The sequence below is a fragment of the Cricetulus griseus genome, chromosome 4 (assembly GCF_003668045.3).
Source record: "Cricetulus griseus strain 17A/GY chromosome 4, alternate assembly CriGri-PICRH-1.0, whole genome shotgun sequence".
Classification (NCBI taxonomy): Eukaryota; Metazoa; Chordata; class Mammalia; order Rodentia; family Cricetidae; genus Cricetulus; species Cricetulus griseus.
Window position 1 is genome coordinate 171,351,389 of NC_048597.1, and position 22,895 is coordinate 171,374,283.

Below are 22,895 nucleotides of genomic sequence, written 5' to 3' on the forward strand. Positions count from 1 at the left end.
TGTGTGTGTGTAAGAAGTTCTTGGTTACTTCTAAGACATATAACATTGCAAAAGATGTTAAATGGTAGTGAATAGGAATAGCAAAAGTGAAGACAAGGAGTTTGAGTTATTAATTCAGTAAACTTTTTGTAAAGAGAAGGACAACACGTTGAATCTAGGGTGATTTATTTTAAATAAGACAAACAGTATTTTGATAAAAGTTGTTCAAGATTCAAGTGAAAGTATGGTTCCTGAGTTATCTAGGGTTGATGATATAATGTACATGTGGAGGGTTTACTTTTAAAATTGGTTTTAAATTTTATTTTTATGTGTGTATATGGTGGTGGTTTGCCTGCATGTATGTCTGCACCATGTGCATGTCTGGTGCCAATGGAGGCCAGAAGAAGACATCAGAACCTCTGGAACTGGAGTTACAGATGGTTGCAAGCCATCATGTAGGTTCTGGGAATTGAACTTAAGTCTTCTTAACTGCTGAGCCATCTCTCTAGCCTGAGCAATTAGTTTTGAATGAAAAGTATATGTCCAGGAGGGAAGTAGATAAAAGAGGGTTCATTTGAAAGTATTTCATAGTAAGTGACATAGTATTTTCGAGTAAATTCCACCAACTTCATAATTATATATATTATATATATATATTATATATATAATTTTCAATAGAACCATAATAAGATATAGGAGAACATTTAAAAAATAAAATTAAATATGAAAATTCTCCCAGAATACTGGATAAAAAGTGGATTCCAAAGTCTTCCTTTTGGAGATTCCTATTCAGTGTTTCTGAAATAACATGCAGAAGCATTTAGAAAGGAATGGCTTGCCAGGCCTTGGTGGCGCATGCCTTTAATCCCAGTACTTAGGAGCTAGAGGCAGGTGGATCTCAGTGAGTTCAAGGCCAGCCTGGTTACAGAGTGAATTCTACTACAGGCTCCAAAGCTGTAGTTGAAAAACAAAACAAAACAAAAGAAAACAAAAAAAGAAAAGAAAGAAAGGAATGGCTTTTGTGAAACATTATAGCAAATTCAGGCATTAGCAAGAAGCCCTCTTGGAAGAATTATGCAACAAATGCCATATATTATATGTAATATTATGTGTATTGTATATGTACTATTACATGTAAATAATTTAATACTTGACCTATAGTTAATAGTAAAGTTTAGTTAAAATTACTATTCTTTCATGAAGATAAATTCATAACTTGTACTGGTAAATTTATTTTGGGTTTTGGAGTGAAATGAGCTTTAAGAACGTACTTTGCAAACTTTAATCTGTGCTTTTATTTTCACAGGATTTTTTCTCTGCTCTCAGCAATACTCCATTTGGGTAATATCTCCTATAAAAAGAAGACCTATCGGGATGACTCTATTGATATCTGTAATCCTGAAGTACTGCCTATTGTCTCAGAATTATTAGAAGTGAGTCATTCGTTCTCAGTCCTTATTTCAGATACTGGGTAACATCTTATTTTATATATCCTTTGTACTTGTAAGTGGGCTTATTTAGTTAAAAATGATTTTATTTGATACTGTTTTAAGAATAGCTTGGGGTGCAATTTTTTTTTTTTTTTTAGTATTTCGAGACAGGGTTTCTCTGTGTAGCTTTGGAGCCTATCCTGGCACTCGCTCTGTAGACCAGGCTGGCCTCGAATTCACAGAGATCCGCCTGCCTCTGCCTCCCGAGTGCTGGGATTAAAGGAATGCGCCACCAATGCCCGGCTTCAGGTGCTTTTTTAAAATTTGAAATTTCAAATAATACCTTGGCCATATGCCTCTTCATGGAGTTTAACCTTATTAAGAAGTCTAAAGTAGGGGTTGGAGAGATGGCTGGGAAGTTAAGAGCACTGGCTGTTCTTCCAGAGGTCCTGAGTTCAATTCCCAGCAACCACATGGTGGCTCACAACCATCTGTAATGAGATCTGGCGCCCTCTTCTGGCATGCAGGCATATATGGAGGCAGAATGTTGTATACGTAATAAATAAATCTAAAAAAGAAAAAAAATAAAGAAGTTTAAAGTAATTCATTGTGCATAGAACCATTTACTTCTCCTTGGCATAATTTAGGTTAGTTTCAGAGAAAAAAAATTATTCACTAGTATGTGTCCATTATAAAGCTCCAATGCCACTTGAGAGCATCTGCCTCTTTTTTCATATCTGAAACTGCAGTGTTTATTTTTTCTTTATATATGACTGGTCATTGCTTATTAACTTCCATGGAATGATATTGTGACAGAAGAGACAGGAAAAAGGAATGCCTTTAATTGTAGTTAGATCTATTCATTGGAATAAATTTCTACCAAGATGTAGACTATTGTATCTGGAGGTTGTAATTTTGAAGGTCATAGACTAGATTTTAATCAGTCATTTCAGGTAATATTTTAATCAACCATTTAGTACTATGATAAATTGGGACGTTGTGCCTGATGGTCCTATTTTAAGCCCAGACATAAATAGCAAGGATTCTAGTCTTAATTTAATATTCTTTTGTCAGGCTAGTTAAGAGTGGTTCAGGGAAATTAAAAGAGAAATTCGAGGTTTGGGGAATGGCTCACCTGGTAATGTACCTGTTATACAAGCATGAACACCTGAGTTTGGATCCACACACCTAAGTAAAAGCTGATCTTGTGCTTCTGTAATCTAAGAACTGGGAGTTTGAGAGTGAGAGATAGATGGCAGGAAAGGCAATACCCTGAGCTTACTGCCAGTCAGTATAGCTAGTCAGTGAGCTCTGAGAGACCCTGCCAGAAAAAAATAAGGTGGAATCAGGCTTGGAGGCTATGCCTTAAATCCCAGCACTCAGGAGTAAGAGGCAGGCAGATCTTCATGAGTTCAAGGTCAGCCTTGTCTTCATAGTCAGTTCTAGGACAGCCAGGGCTACACAGAGAGAGCCTGTCTCAGAAAACAAAACAAAATAAGATCTCCAGAAATGAACAAATACCTGACGTTGAATTCTGCCTTACACAGTGCCTGTATACATACACATACTGAATACACACAGATGTACATGACAAAGTTTTGTGTACTGAAAATTCTTTTATGTGTATAATTGTTTTGCTTGCATGTATGTATGTGTATCATATGTGTACCTGGTACCCAAGAAGATTACAAGAGGGTATCATATTCTCTGGAACTGGAATTACAATGGTTTTGAGCCATCATATGGGTGTTCAGAATTGAAACAAGGTCCTCTGCAAAAGCAAGATTTTTAATTAATTTTTAAATTTAAATTAAAAACAATCTTATTTTACATACCAATTCCCATTCCCTCTCCCTCCTGTCATCCCATTCCCCCCACCATCTCCCCATCCCCACCCTCACCCCACTCCTCAGAGAGAGTGAGGTCTCCTCTCGGTGATCATCAAAGTCTGTCACATCATTTGGGGCAGGACCAAGGCCCTCCTCCCTATATCTAGGCCGAAAGGTATCCCTCCATAGGGAATGGGCTCCAAAAAGCCCATTCATGCACTAGGGATAAATAAGAGAGACATATATGGACAACCCCCCCCCCACCCAAGGGGAAAGGGACAAGATCTCCTGAATAAATTGGGAGGATTGGGGGGAGGGAGGTAGGAAAAGAGGAGGAGAGAAGAGGGGAGGAGAACATGAAGGATCAGGAAGGTCAAATTGGGGGAAAGAACAGAGAAAGAGAGCAAAGAAAGATACCTTAAGAGAGGGAGCCATTATGGGCTTATTGAGAAACCTCACACTAGGGAAATTCCCAGTAATCTACAAGGATGTTCCCAACAAAGAATCTAAACAATAGTGGAGAGTCTTCCTTAAATGCCCTTCCCCTAAAATGAGATTGATGACTACCTTAAATGATACCATAGATAGAGCTTTTATCCAGTAGCTGATGGAAGCAGAAGCAGAGATTCACAGCTAAGCACTGAGCTGAAGCTGAACCCTTGGAATCCAGTTGTAGAGAGGGAGGAGTGATAATGATAAGCAAAGGGGTCAAGACCATGCTGGGGAAATCCACAGAAACAGCTGACCTGAGCAAGTGGGAGTTCATAGACTCCAGACTGACAGCTGAGGAACCTGAATAGGACTGAACCAGGACCCCTGAATGTGGGTGTCAGTTGGGGAGCTTGGACAGTCTATGGGGCCACTGGCAGTGGAACCAGTATTCTTAGTGCATGAATGGGCTTTTTGGAGCCCATTCCCTATGGAAAAAGCAAGTGTTTTTAACCACTGAGCTATTTATCCAGGTCCCATTTTTTTCCCCCTAAATTTTATAATACAATCAGGTGTTGACGATGTATGCCTGGAACTTCAGCACTAAGAAGGTTGAGGCAGAAGGGTCACCATGAGTTAGAAGCCAGTTTGGGCTACAGAGTGAGACCCTGTTACAAACAAACATGGTATTGTTTACTTCTGGGGTAGGGGGTAAAAGCAAAGTAGCACCTTTATCTGAAAATTCAATACTCAAATGTAAAAATAAAAATAAATTTCTAGAACATAAGTATTCATTAGTATTCCTCAAATTGAAGGAGTGTTTTTATCTTTAGTCCATGTCCTTAACTTTAGATGGTGAAATCTAGAAAAGCATTTGTGTGTGCTTATGTGTATACACACACATACACACACACACCCATTCTTAGATGTGTGTGTGTGTGTGTGTGTGAGAGAGAGAGAGAGAGAGAGAGAGAGAGAGAGAGAGAGGGGGGGGGGATGCTGGTGAGGACTCATGACTTTTCACATCCTAGGTAAGCTCTCTACTGTAGAATTAAACATTCACTTGGAAGCATACTTTGAAAAGAAACTATTTGTTACCTTTTTTTCTATTTTGGGTAGAGGAATTATTGCTAGTGGTATGCTTAAATTCTGTTTTAGATGTTACTAAGATTTCCTATGTATTTCCTTCGCATTTCTTTATATTCATTGTATATTTCTTTCATTAAAATTTTTTCTCTAGTTAGCTTTTCAGTATTGCAATTCAGTCTCTGTCATAAATCTTACATATTGAATATGCCTTTCTACTTTATAGGTTAAAGAAGAGATGCTCTTTGAAGCATTAGTTACAAGGAAGACGGTGACAGTAGGAGAAAAACTTATTTTACCATATAAGTTGGCAGAGGTATGATTTCCTTTTCAGTATTTTTAATATATTTTTAATATTCTAGAATATAGGGTTTGTAGGGCTTTTTCTTTTTATGAAATGAAGATAACATTAAGCAAAATATATTAATTGGAATATTTTCTAGGAAAAAAAATCATAAATTTTCCAAAGATTTGGGAGCTTAAAATTCAGTGCACCTTTATATTTATTTATTTAAATATTAAAATATACAAGATAAAATATAAGATGGAACAAAAGTTGTCACATTGAAGTTGGACCCAACAAGCCAGCAGAAAGAAAAGAGCCCAAGAGAAGGCGTAAAAGTCAGAGACCCACGTGTTTGAACACTCAGGAATCTCATAAAAACACTATAAACTGAAAGCCATAGACAGTCCCTGTTATATGCTGCTTCATTCTCTGTGAGTTCATATGAGTTTTAGAGGACTTTGTTTTCTCGGTGTCCTCCATTCCCTCTGCTCTTAAACTCTTTTTGTCTTCTCTTCCAAGGGGCTTCCTGAGTTCTGAGGGGATGATTTGATGGAGACATCCCATTTAGGTCTGGTGTTCCAAGGTCTCTCACTCTGCTTAATGTCTGGCTGTGAGATTCTTTATTTGTTTCCATCTGTTGCAGGAGGAAACTGATGATGGCTGAATAAGGCACTAATCTATGAGTATAGCAGAATATCATTGGGAGTTTGTTTTGTTGTTTTGCAAAGCAGGGTTTCTCTGTGTAACAAATAGCTCTGACTGTTGTGGAACTTGTTTTGTAGACCAGGCTGGCCTTGAACTCATAGAGGTCTGCCTGCCTCTTCCTTCTGAGTGCTGGGATTCAAGGCGTACTTCATTACTGCCCAGCTTCCCTCCCTCCCTCCCTCCCTCCCTCCCTCCCTCCCTCCCTCCTTCCTTCCTTCCTTCCTTCCTTCCTTCCTTCTTTTGGTTTTTCAAGACAGGGTTTCTCTGTATAGCCGTGGCTGCCTGGGAACTCACTCTGTAGACCAGGCTGGCCACAGAAGACCTGCCTGCTTCTGCTTCCCAAGTGCTGGGATTAAAGGTGTGTGCCACCACCGCCCGGCCTTCTTTTCTTTTTTTTTAACACCAGTGTATTTGGTTTTACCCTAGGTCCCTGGGCGCTCTAGCCTCTGGTTCTTGTTCACCCAAATAGGTTTTCATCTTGTAGAGTGGGCCTTAAGTCAGATCAGTTATTATCTCTTCACCTCATTGAACCCTGGATGTTGTATGTGTTAGATAAGTATTCTACCACAGAACTATATACTCATACCCTCTTCATTATTTTGTTTCATTTTATTATTGTAGGCCAAATAGATGATAGATGGGATTATAAATAAAAGCAGTATTTCACCCCAGTGGTTATTTCTTCAGTCATTTGCTGCTCACTATACTTTGTCTTTTCTTCGTCTTAATTGCTGGCTAATCTTATCTCCTTTTTGTTTCTTCTTGAATTTTTTTTTTTTTTTCCCCAGGGGACGGATTTCAAGACAGGGTTTCTTTGTGTAGCCCTGGCTGTCTTGGAACTCACTCTGTAGATCAGGCTGACCTTGAACTCAGAGATCTACCTGTTTCCACCTCCTGGATTAAAGGTGTACACCACCTTGCTTGTCTTTCCTTGAATTCCTTTTTTTCCCCTTGAAGTCTTAAAATGTGGGATGCAGTATTCTGTTTTTTTTTCTTCCCTATTTAAATATCTGAATACTTAGTTTTTATTATTATTGTATTACTGAGATATAAGGGTATAAAAGCTACAATTTTAAGAAAATGATGAGTATCCAAAACATAGTTCAGGAATGTGAAGTTAGAGGTGTAAAAGATTCAGAACCAAGGAAGTTGATGTTGAACTCCAGAGAATTTGTTGTGGATGGCATTGATCTGTTCATTGTCCAGTCTGTGTTCTATTCCATGAGCTCCCTTTTGAACAGCATGAAGCAGGCTTGTAACAAACAGTTTTGCCTTTCTTTTATATTTAACTTCAGTGATTAAATAATTTGTTCCCAGTGCTTTGTATCATAAGATACAATTTTAATTACATTTTGTTATTAAATTAGCATTTAACTTTGTTTTATTTTTTCATGATATTTTTGATATATTTTATTGTTTGGTAAGTACTTGAAAATCCTCTTTGTGCTTAATAGTGTACTAAATAGGGCTTGAAATGTGAACCAGCCCTTATGTGTTGGCAGTTTATACAAATAGCAATAGAAAGTCCATTTTGAACTAAACTGTTTTTTTGGACTTTTTAAAATTAGTATTCTGGCAGCAGTGTGATTTGATATAGCATAGGTTTACCATTGTGGCAATTTACATTGGTCATATGAGTCTGTACTTGGGTTAATTTTTTGGAATACTGGTATACAAGCTGATGTGATAGAAAATGCTAGGTTCATAGATTATTGATAGGACTCCATTTCTTATGATTATAGGTAGAACTGAAGTAATATTTCCCCTGTATCCCTTGATCTCCCCACTGTAGTGATAAGTTCCCAGATAAATACTTAAAAATCAACTGATTTAGATTTTTAATTTTGTTTTTAAAAATCTATCACCATTAAAATGTATCAAATGGTGATTTCAAGAATAAAGTCCATTATGTTTAGAGTTCCAAGTAAGTCTGTTTGACTTTTCATTGCTCTGACAAAATTCATCAGAAAATCAGAAAACACCTGCTGGGTGAGAGGATTTCCTTTTGGCTCACTGTGTTGTAGGTTTCATAGTCCATTTAGGACAGTCTACTCGTCTGGACTCAAGGTAGTATATTATGGCAGAAGCTCATGGTAGAACAGAGCTATTCATGGCAGCTGGGAAGCAGTGTAAATCACAAGGAAGGACTAGGGCAAGATATAAACCCCAAGGCACACTCCAGTGACCTATTTTCTTCTACTCAGGTGCTCCCTTTTCTAGTTCCCCCATTTCCTATTAATCTGTCAGATTTTTAATCCGTCAATGGAATTAATTATTGATTCAGTTAGAGTTCTTACAATATTATTATTTCTGCAAATGGCCTTGCAGATACACATAGAGGTATAAATTTCTAACCTCTTAGTCATCTTAAGTCCAGTCTAGTTAACAGTAAAAATTAGCTGTCATAGGGAAAGAAGTATACAGAACATATCAGTAGGGAATAAGGTATTTGAGGGCCATTTTAGACACTGAAGGCAAGATGAGTTCAGAAGCTGCAATAGGAAGGAGAAAGAGTTTGCTTTATGTAGGATGGTGACATGCTAAGAAAAGGAGAGAAATATTATTTGGAATGATCAGTAGGTCTTAGTAATGACTTGAATAATGGGAGATAGGATTGAAATAGAAATGATAGGTTAGACTGCATTACAGAGGGAATAACTAGAGAGTATAGAATTAGGTAGAGATAGAGGGTAAATATAGACTAATTTGGTATATGTGGATTCTTTATGACTTATTTTTAAAAATAAAAATTCTTTTTCCTATAACCAAATAGATTTGATTAATCTGAAGTTGGTTTGTTTTTAACTCAAGAATATACTCAAAAATTTACTGTTATAAAATGCTTTTATCTTATATACTATGCTTATTCATACTCTGTAAAATATTTATATATTTTACATTCCTTAATTTGCTGAGATTCTCTTTTCCCTTCTGAAGGAAATAGAATATTATTGTAGTTTACAGCTTAGAGAATGCATTCTTTTTTTAAAAATAGTGTTATGATGCATTGTATGGCCAGGTGGTGGTGGTGCATGCCTTTAATCCCGGCACTTGAGAGGCAGAGGCAGGTTGATCTCTGTGAGCTCGAGGCCAGCGTGGTCTACAGAGTGAGTTCCAGGACAGTCAGGACTACACAAAGAAACCCAGTTTGCTTTGTGTTATGTTCATCTCTGTCTCTTCCTTCCCATATGGAATTACACGAAGGTTGCTTTCCCCACATTTATGTAGGTTCTGGGGATCTGAACTTCTGTCCTCATGCTTTCCTAACAAGCAATTTAATTGTTGAGTCATCTCCCTAGCCCTGATCCCACTCCCTCCAAACAAATTTAGATTGCTTGGATAGTGCCAAGAAAATAGAGAAATGAGAGAAAAATCATAATTCCTACTCAAGAGATTGTTACTATTTCTTGAAATGGAACAGTATTGTGAATGACAAACTGAAGATAGCTAGTAGGATCATTGTGGCAGTCTGTTTTAAGAGTATAAGAAGGATTCTGCAAATGGTAATGTCCTTATTTTTGCTGTCAGATTTATTTCTTAACCTAGAATATTCTCTCCCATTATACTTGGTATGGCTATTTGTTTTCTGACTTCCCATTTTACCACCTTTATTTGGTAGAAAATATGCCCCCATAGTCAGTTAAAAAAAAGGCTTTGAATTGAGTGATTCATACATTGTTTTTGTTTCATGGTCATTTTTCCTAGATCCCTGAGTTGGACTAAATTAGAGTACATGTAGAAAATTTTAATTATAAGTTATTTAAATTGAGAGAAAATCCAGTTTCTAATTCAAAATAGGTTTTCCTTCTGAAGTGAAAACAAAAACAGTCTTTGTTATTATATCTTAGTGAAAGTATTATCATCCACTTTATACTCATAATTCTCTATGTGTTTTGTAGGCTGTGACGGTGAGAAACTCCATGGCTAAGTCTTTATACAGTGCTCTGTTTGACTGGATAGTGTTTCGTATTAATCATGCACTCCTGAATAGTAAAGATTTGGAACACAATACTAAGGTAAAGATCTGTTGTATTATGTTTTACCTGAAGATTGTTCAATAAACTGGTGAGTATTTGAAATTTTTTGTTGTTGTTGTTTTTTATTTTTTATTTTTTTTTGGTCTTTCCAGACAGAGTTTCCCTGTGGCTTTGGAGGCTGTCCTGGAACTAGCTCTTGTAGATCAGGCTGGTCTCGAACTCACAGAGATCCACCTGCCTCTGCCTCCTGAGTGCTGGGATTAAAGGCGGGCGCCACCACCGCCTGGCTCTAGTATTTGAAATTTTAAGGAAAACAATTACATAGAGACAAATTAACTTTACTTCTATTACTTACTTCCTTATTCAGGTTAACTGTTCTGTGTGTCTTTCCACACCATTTCCCTATGTATTTACATGCTATGGACATTTATATACAAAGTTGATCTTAAAAATAGTTGGCACATGCCTTTAATCCCAACACAGGAGGCAGAGGCAGGCCTGATCTACAAATCGAGTTCCAGGATGGCCAGGGCTACAACAGAGAAACCCTGTCTGGAAAGACAAAAAAAAAAAAAGAAAAGAAAAAGAAATAGAAACAGAAGAATCAAACTTTGTATTGTTTCAGTGTTTGCTTTTTATATAAAAAAATCTCTTAAATAGATTTTTATAAAATTTACTGTCATATAAGATTTTTTGAACTATATAATTATATATTCCCAATAATTGTGTAATTATTGGCAGCAAGCTCCCTTTAAATTAAAATAATTGTGTAATTAAAGGTGTGGTGGCACATGACTTTTATCCCAGTACTTGGGAGGCAGAGGCAGGTGGATCTCTTAAGTTTGAGGCCAGCCTGGTCAATGGACAGAAAGAGTTCCAGCACAGCCAAGTCTATATGAAGAAACCCAGTCTTGGGGGGTGGGAATAAAAAAAACCCCAAATTGTAATACTCACTGTGATTTGTGCCTTAGATGATCTTACTACAAGTAAATTTTTTTTTTTTTTGTTTCATTGTAAACAATACTGAAATAAGAGTGCTACTGTATAGCCAGGCTGTTCTTGAACTTGAGATCTTTCTATGCTTGACTGGTAGTGCTTGGGGTACAGGTATACTCTACCATGTTCTAATATGGATATCTTTTACTGACCTTTGTGTACTTCTCTGTAGATAAATTCACTTTATTATCGCTGGATTTAAGGATGTGCATATTTTAAAAAATTGTTTCTATTGCTTTCCCAAAAGGACTGTATACTTCTACCAGTGGTGTGTAGTTCCTTTTCTCTCTGAACTTTGATTCATGTTATATACTATCAGTATTTATATTTTCCATATAATAAGGAAAATTAGTCTCCCATTTTTGCCATTTGTTTTAGGAATGAAAGCCAAGAATATTGTCATGTTTTTCTTAATCTTGTTTCTCCTCTGTATTATTTGTATCTTAGTTTGTTTTATTTTTCTTTCTATTTTTAAGAGCTATTGTGGACATTTTAGGGATTTAGTTTGATGCATATTACAAATATTTTCTCTAGTTACTTTTTAAATATTCATACTACTTGTAATATGAATAAGTTGGAGACTTGTTTTTAAATACATTTTCTCTTGTTTTACAGACTTTGTCCATTGGTGTTCTTGATATTTTTGGGTTTGAGGATTATGAAAATAATAGTTTTGAGCAGTTCTGTATTAATTTTGCTAATGAACGTTTACAGCACTACTTTAATCAGCATATCTTTAAGTTGGAGCAAGTGAGTATCTAACTATATGTGTGTTTGCCCTCCTATCCAAACTTTTGAATCGTTGTCATAACTTTTACAGTTGCATTTTTATTCATTTATTGCATTTTATTGTGGTGGTGGTGGTCATATCATTCACTATAAGGAAATGATAATCAGAGCAGATATTTTCATTCATGTCTTACAAAAGTTTCTTTTTCAATAATTGCCAGATGCATGTATTAATTTGTGTTTGTTTACATATATCTTTGAATGAAAAGAAACATGAGTGGGTTTTTGCTTTTTTTTGGGGTGTTATATTTTTGTAGCTCCTGGGTATGGTTACACTTATCTTTAATTCTCCTTTCTTTCTTTCTTTCTTTCTTTCTTTCTTTCTTTCTTTCTTTCTTTCTTTCTCTTTTTTTTTCTTTTTTCTTTTTTTGGTTTTTCGAGACAGGGTTTCTCTGTGTAGCTTTGGTGCCTATTCTGGAACTAGCTCTTGTAGACCAGGCTGGCCTCAAACTCACAGAGATCCGCCTGCCTCTGCCTCCCGAGTGCTGGGATTAAAGGCGTGAGCCACCATCACCTGGCTCTTTAATTCTTATTTAACTGCTTTCATCTCTACTTCTTGTGTGAGTGAGATCAAAGAATCTGGATTGAACAGAATGTGAATAAAAAAGTGTTTTCTGGGGCTGGAGAGATGGTTCAGCGATTTAGAACACTTTTTCCTCTTCCTGACAACCTGGGTTCAGTTCCTAGCACCTATATGGTGCCTTACAATCATCTGGAGATCTACCACCCTCTTCTAACATCTGTGGACACTGGCCATTCTTGTGGTGCACATAAATATATTCTGGCAAAACATTCATATACCTAAAATAAATAAATCTAAAAAGCAGAAACAAACCAAGAAAACCAAAAAGGCATTTCCTATGAGAATCTCAAAATTGTTGACTTCTTAGTTTTTATTACAATTATTAGGGGAAGAGGACCTAAAAGATACTGTGTTTTCCTCCAGATTTAGTTTGAAATCAGTTATAGGCCTAGTTTATAACCCAGAATATCAGTTTATATAGTGATGACTTAGGCAACTGTAATAGGATTTATCATAACTTAACAGAAATGCTAACTAATGGAAAATAAATGCAAAACCCATAATAGTAGGTCTACTGAACAATTTTAAAGAAATTTATGACATGTAGCTTCCACAAAGTATAATGGTATATATAAAAGTGCCACAGTAAAGTTCATTGTATTGTATGCCAACTTAAAATTTTTTTATTATTACCTATGTATTCATGTATGGTGTGTGTATCTGTGTCTATGTGTGTATGTACAGACACAAGTGCTGCGGCACAAAGATGGAGGTCAGAGGACAACCTTTTGGATTCAGTTGTCCTCCTCTTCCTTTCTGTGGGTTGTAGGGGTTGAACTCAAGACCATCAAGATTGTGTGGCAAGTGCCTTTCTCTACTGAGCTATTTTACTGTCTGATTGTTTGCTGTTAAAACAACAGCAAACCAAAAAGCCAAGCCTCTACCATTGGTACTTGTTGCTTTTTGTCCTAGGTTTAAGCGTATATTTTTGTTTGTTTTTTGTTTAAAGGATCGTTGCATAAGAGCTTTTAGGTCTGGCCATTTTGATTGATTGCTTAAATTATTCAACATAATTGAAGTTTTAGAAATAATACATATTTAGCCGGGTGGTGGTGGCGCATGTCTTTAATCTCAGCAGTCAGGAGGCAAAAGCAGGCGAATCTCTGTGAGTTCCAGGCCAACCTGGTCTGCAAAGCTACACTGAGAAACCCTGTCTCGAAAAATAAAAAATAAAAAAAAATAGAAATAATACATATTCATTTGTGTGTGTGTGTGTGTGTGTGAGAGAGAGAGAGAGAGAGAGAGAGAGAGGGAGAGAGAGAGAGAGAGAGAGAGAGAGAAAGAGAGAGAGAGAGAGGAGAGAGAGAGGAGAGAGAGAAGAGAGAGAGAGAGTTAAGTGTATGCATACTGGGATGTGTGTATGGAGGTCAAATTCCAGTCAGATTTTAGCTAGTTGAACTAGTCTCAGTGAGTGATATAGAATCCGGAGTCAAGTTATTATCAGAGATCATGTGGAATAAAAGACAAACTGAAAAGTAGTCTCATATTTGAAAATACTCATGTTAGCATTTATAATGTCCCTTTTTTCCTTTATATGCCCTGAATTATCCTTACCATCATTGATTCATTTCTACAGTTGTCAGCTGCCATGTGGGTCCTCTGGAAGAGCAGTCAGTGCTCTTAACTGCTGAGCTATCTCTCCTGCACGAGCCTTACAGTCTTACTTAGAAGTTTGTACTTAGCAAATATTTGTGTGCATGGTATACTGGTGGTGTCAGACTAACCTTGTCTTGAGGATAGTCTTCCACATTCTACCCCACCTTATATCCCAATAAAAGCCCAAACAAAAAAGCTAAAAAGAGTGAACTTTAAGGTTTCCTTTCAGATAAGTGAAAACCTAGGTCTGTAAGTAACAAACCTGTGCAGGAGAGCCCAGTATTTGAAGGTTGCTTTCTTTCTAAAAAAGGTTTTCTTGTTTTGGTAAAAGGTTGTTGAACTAGTTGTTAGGGTTTGAAGAGCAAAGTAGAATTTTTCTGCAAAGTGGAAACTCATGATAACTGTTAACTTCAGGTTATTCCTAAAGTGCATATAGTAGTTCCAGGGCAGCCTAGGCTGTTACACAGAGAAACCCTACCTCAAAAAAACCAGCAAAGCAAAACAAACAAACAAACAAACAAAACGACTTACAAGATGATGGGGCTGGGAGATGGTTCAGTGAAAAGAGCAATGGCTCTTCTTCCAGAGGACTCAGGTTCAATTCTCAGCATTCACATGGCACCTTATAGCCATGTATACTCTAGTTCCTGATGATTCAAAACCTCTGTTCTCTTCTGGCCTACATGGGCTCTAGGCACACATGTGGTGCACAGACAAACATGACATTCAGGCAGAACACCCATGTTCATAAAACAAAACAAAACAAAATTAGAAAAAATACAAGATGTCTTTTTGGTGCAGACCCTTTAATGAACCAATTGTAGAAAGCCAGCATTAGTAAATACTTAAAGGTAGTAGATTGGCCTGTGGCTACAGGGTTTTTTGAGTTTGCCACGTGCTATGAGCTTTGTATGTACTTAATACAAGAGTGACACTACTCGGAACCTCTTCTCACATATACCCAGCAAAGGTGAAGCCGGGAAGCTAAATCTGCATAATCTAGATTGTACCACTTCAGAGTTTTGTTCATGGTTCCTCCATACCACAGTGATAGAGACATAGTCTAGTTTACTTTTTTTTGAACTATTCCTAGATGCCCACTCAACTTGCAGACTGTTGTTAAAAGTATTGCTACCAACCCTTCTGCTACTAGGCACTCCTGGGCAACACCTCCCCAGCACTCTTCATCTAGAGAGCATCTAGGTGTGTGGACTTCAGGGCATCTGTTTTATCCCCACTGATGTATATATATCTTGGCAATCTGGCAGGCACAGTTCTCTATGTCTTCATCTTGATTGATATCAGCAGGACCAATGAGAAGCTAGTCCCACATATGTGGCAAACCTTCACCCACTCCAGTCAGTGGGGTTAAAGGAAGCACTCATTCAGTATCATATCCCTGACTGTTTACAGGTTTAGCAGGAATTCAGTCATTGTCTCAATCAGATCAGCTTGTCATGATCTTCACCTCTTGAGCTGCCTTTTTCACCCTCTTCTCAGGGCAAGGAGCTTGTTGCAACTTTAAGTCAGGTTCAGTCCTCATCTTCCCCCAGGAAAATGCAATCCTCGTGCTTGATGGGGTGTGCCAACGGTGCAATGGCAGTGACTGAGGGCCCAAGAATGTCACTGCCATACTGCCAAGTGGCTTCAGATATTGTTGCGCCTGTACAGGGTTGATTCATTTCCTTTAAAACTAAAGCTTATTTTTAGGCCTGCTTATTAGTTGTATTCCTATTATAACAAAATGTTCAAAATGGAATGAAAGAAGGTGAAATACTACTATTACTAAATACAATTATTATTACTCCTACTATTTTGGTGTTTTTGTTTTTCGAGACAGGGTTTCTCTGTGTAGCTTTGGAGCCTGTCCTGGCACTTGCTCTGGAGACCAGGCTGGCCTCAAATTCACAGAGATCCGCCTGCCTCTGCCTCCCGAGTGCTGGGATTAAAGGTGTGCACCACCAGTGCCTGGTTCTATTTTGGTTTTCTGAGATAAGGTTTCTCTGTGAAGCTCTGGCTGTCCTGGAACTCACTATGTAGTTCATGCTGGCCTTGGACGCAGAGATTTACCCCTCTCTGCCTCCCAAGTGCTGGGGTTAAAGGTATGTGCCACCACCACCACCTGATTGTGAAATTATTTTTTAAAGTGGGTGAATATTAATCAGTATATTACTAAATTTGAGAAAGGTAAGGACTTTTCTAGTTTAAAGATTGTGACATCTTTGTATTAACTGGTAAGTTATGGAAAATTTTATTTGTGTTAAACATTGAAAGTTAAATATGCATGTTATAATTTCCAGACTATGCACAAAATAGTAAATGAATATAAAATCTTTTACAAATTAATGTAGATTATAAGTAAAGCAAAAATACCCAGACAATCCAAACAAAAACAAAAGGAAGTATAGAAGAAGTGCCTGAGACTGGGGTTTGTGGCACAAATCTGTAGTTCCAGCTATTTGGAAGAGCCTGGGCAACAAAATGATACGGATAAACAAGCAAAGGAGGAAATAGTAAGGTACCATTTTTAGTACATTAATTATAAATTGCTTTAGTAGCTGAAAACCATCAGACTAATAGCAAACAGTTTATCAGAGGCAGTCCAAATATACACAAAGCTAAAAGTAAAATGGTATAAGAAGGTATATCAAAAAAAAAAAAAAAGGCTAGGGATATAATATAATGGGAAAACACTTGTTAGCAAGTGTGAGATTCCCACAGTTCAGCACCCACTGTTGCCAAACAACTCACCCACAAAAACCAAAACTAAGTAAATATGTATCTTAATAGTTTAGAAGATGAATACACTAGAAACTAGCCACAGTTAACCAGCATGCTGTGGGACATAGCTAATTTTATACCTATTAGAACATTTTCATGTTAAGAATCAGTGATCACTCCCAAAACCTTGGAAAATTATCAGCAAATGAAGCCCAGGAAGTAATTCCATTCTTTTCTCTTTTGCCGGTGGGGTGGCATTTTGAGACAGGGTTTCTCTTTGTAGCTTTGTAGATCAGGCTAGCCTGGAACTCACAGAGATCAACCTGCCTACAGAGATCCTCCTGCTTTGGCCTCCTGAGTGCTGGGATGAAAGGCAACTGCTACCATCGATGGACTGTAATTCCATTCTTAATTACCTCAGATAAAAGAAAAATACCTTGGAATAAACTTACCAAGTGAAAGACTTGTAAGTGAAGTCTTGAAAACACTGGAGAAAGGAACTAGAGGCACTTGAAGATGGAATGATCCTCCATGATCACGAATTGGAAGTATTACTATTACTAAAATAGCTATATTGTCAAAAATATGATATAAATTCAGTGCAGTCCCCATAAATGTCACCATTCATAGAAAGAATCCTAAGATTCATACAGAAGTGCAAAAGACCCGAAGTAGCTGAAATAGTATCAACTACAAAGAATTACACAGAAGATATCACTATATCTGATTTCAAGTTATAGTAAAGAGTCATAATAACAAAAAACATGTTGTTAGTACAGAAACATTTACATTGGTGTAATAGGCTAGGTGACCCATATAAAGCCATATGTAACTGCAGCCTTTTTAAAAAAGCAAAACAAAACAAAACAAAAAAACCCAAAAAAGAAACATTGCTGTCATATGCCCGTTATTTTCTAAAAGATAAATAAATTGATATTTTGTTGCTTGTTTCTTCCAGGAGGAATATAGAACTGAAGGTATCAGTTGGCACAACATAGATTATATTGATAATACTTGTTGCATAAATCTTATTAGCAAAAAACCCACCGGACTACTTCATCTTTTGGATGAAGAAAGCAAGTGAGTATGGTGCTTATCAGTTTCATAATTGACCATTGTGCTTTTTGAGTGGCTTCCTCTTCATTTGAGACAGAACCTCATTCACTGTGTAACTGTGGTCAGGTTGGGACTAGGACTACTGCAGCCCCAGGGTAGCCTCAGACTCACAGCAGTCCTTGTTCCTTAGGCTCCTTAGTGCTAGCTTTACAAGCAAGTAACACCAACAAGCTTATGTCTAAGTAAGGATGAGTGTTCTAATAATGTTTCAAATAAAAACTTAAGGGTTCTTCTGTATATGCCTGGAAAAAAAAATAAAACACTTCTGTGTAGACTGTACTTTACTCCTGAACAGTTTGTTTTCAGACTCCTCTTACAAAGCATAGATAGGAATATCTCTGAATTCCAGGTTAGCCTGGTCTACAGAGTGAGTTCAACTAGGGAGACACAGAGAAACCCTGTCTTCAAAAAACCAAGGGTGAGGTGGGGGGGGATCGAGAGGGAGGGAGGGAGGGGAGAGAGAACATACAAAGAATGTTAACATTTGTTTAATCATTATAGGGTGGTAGGTTGTATCTGATGCAATTCTTTGTAGCATTTGGTTCTATTAACACTGCTATACTTAGCGGAACTAGAAAACTAGTTACGAAAGGTTATTTGACGTGTTTCAAGACACTAACAGAACTGGTAATAAAAGCTGGCATGATCAGAAGCTAATAGCCATTCTCTCTCCTTATTCTATTATTTTTGTTATAATTTTGAGTAATTTTACACATTAAGATTTATGTTTAGTTGTACACCTTTAATCCCAGCACTCGGGAGGCAGAGGCAGGTGGATTTCTGTGAGTTCAAAGCCAGTCTGGTCTACAGAGCGAGTTCCAGGACAGGCTCCAAAACTACACAGAGAAATCCTGTTTCGAAAGACAAAACAAAACAAAACAAAACAAAAAGATTGATGTGTGGCCTCTTTATAACCATGTCACAACATTACTCATTAACTAACATTAAATTATTTTCTGAAATATTTTTTGTCAGTCATAGATCTTCTATTTGAAGCTCCTAGTAACTAGTCAATTCCATCACTGTGATGAAAATACTTGAGGAAAGAAAGATAAAAGAAGGAAAGATTGCTGGATGGTGCTAGTACTCGCCTTTAATCCTAGTACTTGGGAGACAGAGGCAGGCAGATCTCTGTGAGTTTGAGGCCAGTCTGGTCTACAGAGAGCGTTCCAGGAGAGGCAGCAAAACTATAGAGAAATCCTGTCTTGAAAAACAAACAAACAAACAAACAAAATAAAAAAAAAGAAGTAAAGATTTACCTTAGGTCCCAATTTAAAAGGCTTAGCTTCAATCTGTTTCCTTGCCTCAGTTGCTTTGGGCTTAAGGAGGCTGCTTACTCCAGGACATCCTAGAAAAAAAGATAAAGGGGTGAAGGTGGTTACTTCTTTCAGTTAGGTCGAACCTTCTAATAGTTTGTTTAGTTGTGAATTATTATGACCCTGTCATTTCTTACATGTGAACACTGTTACTTTGAGGACTAAGCTTTAAATATACAAGTCTTCAGGAAACATTTCATATACAAATCATACCTCTTTGCACCTGGATCCCAGAGACTTATGTCTAGCTCATAATTACTTAGTTTACCTCCAAGAGTCCCTGTATAGTTTGAGCTTTATTCCAAAGTTCAAGTCCAGAAGGCAACTTCTGGCTGTGATCTCTTATAAAATTAAAAATGCCAGTTGTGTATATTTAACATAGAGTCATGCGGGCCTGTGGTGGTGCATGCCTTTAATCCCAGCACTCGGGGGGCAGAGGCAGGCTGATCTCTGTGAGTTTGAGACCAGCCTGGTCTACAGAGCAAGTGCCAGGACATCCTCCAAAGCCATAGAGAAGCTCTGTCTCGAAAAACCAAAAGAAAACAAAACCAACAAAACAAAACATAGAGTCGTAAGGACAGGCACAGGATCAACATTCCTGTCCATGAGGGAGGGATGGGAGCATAGAAAGGAGGGTCCTTCCCAAGCTAAAACCAAAACCCACTGGGGCAACATTAAATCTTGAACATCCATATCTGTCACCCAAGTTTCACGATGATATAATCTTAGCTCTGATGGGGTTAGATAGCCCCACCTTTATGGTTTTGCAATCTCAAGCTTTCCTGGCAACTCTTCGAGGCTGGTAGCATTCTTTGGAGATCTTTCTGGCATCTCTAACTTTCTGGAGTCTCTATTGCAACTTGGGTTCACTCATATTCTGAGTTTCTGATGCTGCCTGGCCTCCCTATCCTTCCTCTGAAATATGGTAGAATCCCTCACAAATCCACATCTCTTACATTTTACATGTTTGTAAAACCAGCATCATCTGGATGGCACTAAGAACTGCTTTTGCTGCAAACTTTACTGTTGGAGCCCACTTTTCCTGGGCTGTAGTAACCTCTTGAGTATTTGGACATTGGTCATGGGCAAACGAATTTTGGGGAGACAATTTTCTAGGATGCACTGTTTGAATAAGGTGTGTGGAACTCATCATTAATTGTACAGTGTATATTAGACAGCACTGTAATTATAAGGTACTTTAGTATTATAGCATATAAATAACTACATCTTTCTCACAACTTACTACCTCCCCCCAATTCAGCTTTCCACAGGCTACAAATCAAACATTACTAGACAAGTTTAAACATCAACATGAAGAGAATTCTTATATTGAATTTCCGGCTGTGATGGAACCTGCTTTTATCATAAAACATTATGCTGGAAAAGTAAAATATGGAGTAAAGGTCAGTAAATTTGTTGCTGAATATGGTTTTAGAGCAGAGGTATGTTTTTTTTAAAGTATAAAACTTTTTTATTCCTTGACAGTTTTATGCATGTAAACATTTTTTCTTTTCTTTTTTCACACAGGGATCCTCCTGCCTCTCCCTCCTGAGTACTGGGGTTACTGAGATTAAAGGTGGCACTGCCACTGCTGCCCCCTGCCACCGCCACCACTGCCACCACCGTAAACATTATTTCTTGATCGTAGGCCCCAATTCTTTCCCCCAGGTGTATGGTTACTATGTCTAGTATACTACCTTCTCATGTAGTTTTAGGAGGCTCTGGATCAGTAGTAGCCTTTAGAGACATTTTGTAAGGCTAGAAGTAGAATTAAGATCTACTTTTCTTTATGTATATGAGTTACTCTGTCTTTATGCACACCAGAAGAAGAAATCTGATCCTATTACAGATGGTTGTGAGCCACCATGTTGTTGCTGGGAATTGAACTAAGGACCTTTGGATGAGCAGTCAAGTGCTCTTAACTGCTGAGCCATCTCCAGCCCCAAGATTACTTTTTCAAATTGCTGTTTCTGCCAGGTGGTGGTGGTACATGCCTTTAATCCCAGCACTTGGGAGGCAGAAGCAGGCAGATCTCTGTGAGTTCGAGGCTAGCCTGGCCTATAAAGTGAATTCCAGGACAGGCTCCAAAGCTAAACAGAGAAACCCTGTCTCAAAAACAACCTTATTATTGGAGGTTAGTTTTTTTTTTGTTGTTGTTGTTGAAATTATTAAAATCAAAACCTGTCCCCAGTGGCATACTTCACCAATACCACACCTCTTGAACCTATCCAAATAGCACCACCAACTGGGAACCAAGTATTCAAATGCCCCAGACTAGGAACATTTATCATATATTATATACACCTGTTTCTGTGATGTATGTTATCGAGTTGATTGAAACTAAAAGTCAATTTAAAAAGTGTAAGTATATACTCATTGAAGAAATTAGACAAAACTAGAGATACTACTGGAGATAAAAAGGGGTAATTTACAATGATAAAAGTGTTCATTTGATAAAATGTTAGCCAAAACTTGTTTATACCCAGTGATTTTGGTTCAAACTATAGGAAGTGGAAAGAGGCCAAAAGTAGCTGTAGAGATGAAAATGTAGCTATGGTAGAGTGCTTTTCTAGCATGTGTGATGTTTTAAGTTTAATTCCTAGTACCCCAGAAGCCAATACAAAATAAAAGTAGGTGTAGACAGATCCACTGTTGTTCCACAGGGCACACACACAAAATGTCAAATAGAAATATTGAGTAGTACTTTTAAAATAACTGTTCCAATTGCATGTCAAAGGTTACTGGGTATTTAAACATAAAGCAGAACTCTTATAATTAGTTAATGAATCAATCTAGAAAATCACAACTAAATTTACTTGCCATTTTAAGATCTTTTTTTCAACTGAATAGTTAGAAATATGCAGTATAGTAAAGTTTGTGAGACCCAGTTAAATCATTTATGACAAATGCTTGACAAGAAATTAGGATGAAAAGTTGGAAAGTAATTATATCCAAATCCATCTCAAGAAACTTGGAAAACAGCACATTGAACCCAATAGAATGAGAACACGATAATTATCAGAAATCAACACAGTAAGAAGAACCATGAAGAAGTCAGTAAATTTTCTGAGAGTGGTGGCATATACCTTTAACTCCAGCCTTTCGGAGGCAAAGGTGGTAGGATCTCTGTGAGTTCAACTTGCCTGCTCTACATAATAAGTTCTAGGATCACCCAGAGTTATATTGTGATACCCTGTTTCAAAACAAAACAAACCCCACCAAAATTGAAACAAAAGAAATCAACAAAGTCTAATGTTTGTTCCATTGCACATAATAATATAAACAAAATGTATTATAAAAATAGTTGATAATGGGGGCTGGAGAGATGGTTCAGTGGTTAAGAGCACTGGCTGCTCTTCCAGAGGTCCTGAGTTCAATTCCCAGTAACTACATGGTGGCTCACAACCATCTCATAATGCAATTTGGTGCCCTCTTCTGGCCTGCAGGCAGACATGCAGGCAGAACACTGTACATAATAAATAAATAAGCCTTAAAAAATAGTTAATAATAGAAACATATAAACTAAGGTTTCAAAAATAACAAAGGTACTTCATTCTTCTGTTCATTCTCTGTGCTGCCACAGATGTTTATAAAACACCAACTGGATGCTATCATTACATTTCTGATCCTTTTATCATTGAATGAAACAAAATAAAACTAAGCTATACCTTAAGTATGTTGTTTGCCTATTTTCCCACCACTCTCACCTTTCCCCATCTTTTCTGCCCCTGGATTTACTGCCTTTTTTTCTTTTTTTTTTTTTGAAATTGGATTTCTCTGTGTAACTCTGTGGATGACCTGGAACTCAATCTGTGGAACAGGCTGGCTTTGAACTCAGAGATCTTCATGCCTCTACCTCCCAAGTACTGGGAGTGCGCCACCACTGCCAGGCTACTGCTTTTCTTCTAACCTGTCCCTATTACCAAAGAGAACAAGTGAGGTGCTCTTTTTGCCTAGTTTTCTCAAGGCTTTCTATTTTTAGTTTTCTGTTTTACCATTTTATCTAAAACCCTTTCAAATTGGCTGTCTAATAATCCACAATAAAATTATTGTGTTT

The 22,895-nt window shown here is 37.4% G+C and overlaps 1 protein-coding gene across 6 annotated transcripts in view; it reads left to right on the top strand.

The window, feature by feature from the left end:
• Myo9a (myosin IXA) overlaps positions 1-22,895 on the top strand; it is a 178,756-nt gene that overhangs the window by 53,836 nt on the left and 102,025 nt on the right. For all 6 annotated transcript variants that reach the window (XM_027414855.2, XM_027414857.2, XM_027414860.2 and 3 more), the window contains 6 exons: positions 1,286-1,412; positions 4,980-5,069; positions 9,644-9,760; positions 11,333-11,467; positions 17,365-17,486; positions 20,100-20,241. In XM_027414855.2, coding sequence (XP_027270656.1) covers positions 1,286-1,412; positions 4,980-5,069; positions 9,644-9,760; positions 11,333-11,467; positions 17,365-17,486; positions 20,100-20,241 — 733 coding nt within the window. The remainder of the gene's footprint in view (positions 1-1,285; positions 1,413-4,979; positions 5,070-9,643; positions 9,761-11,332; positions 11,468-17,364; positions 17,487-20,099; positions 20,242-22,895) is intronic.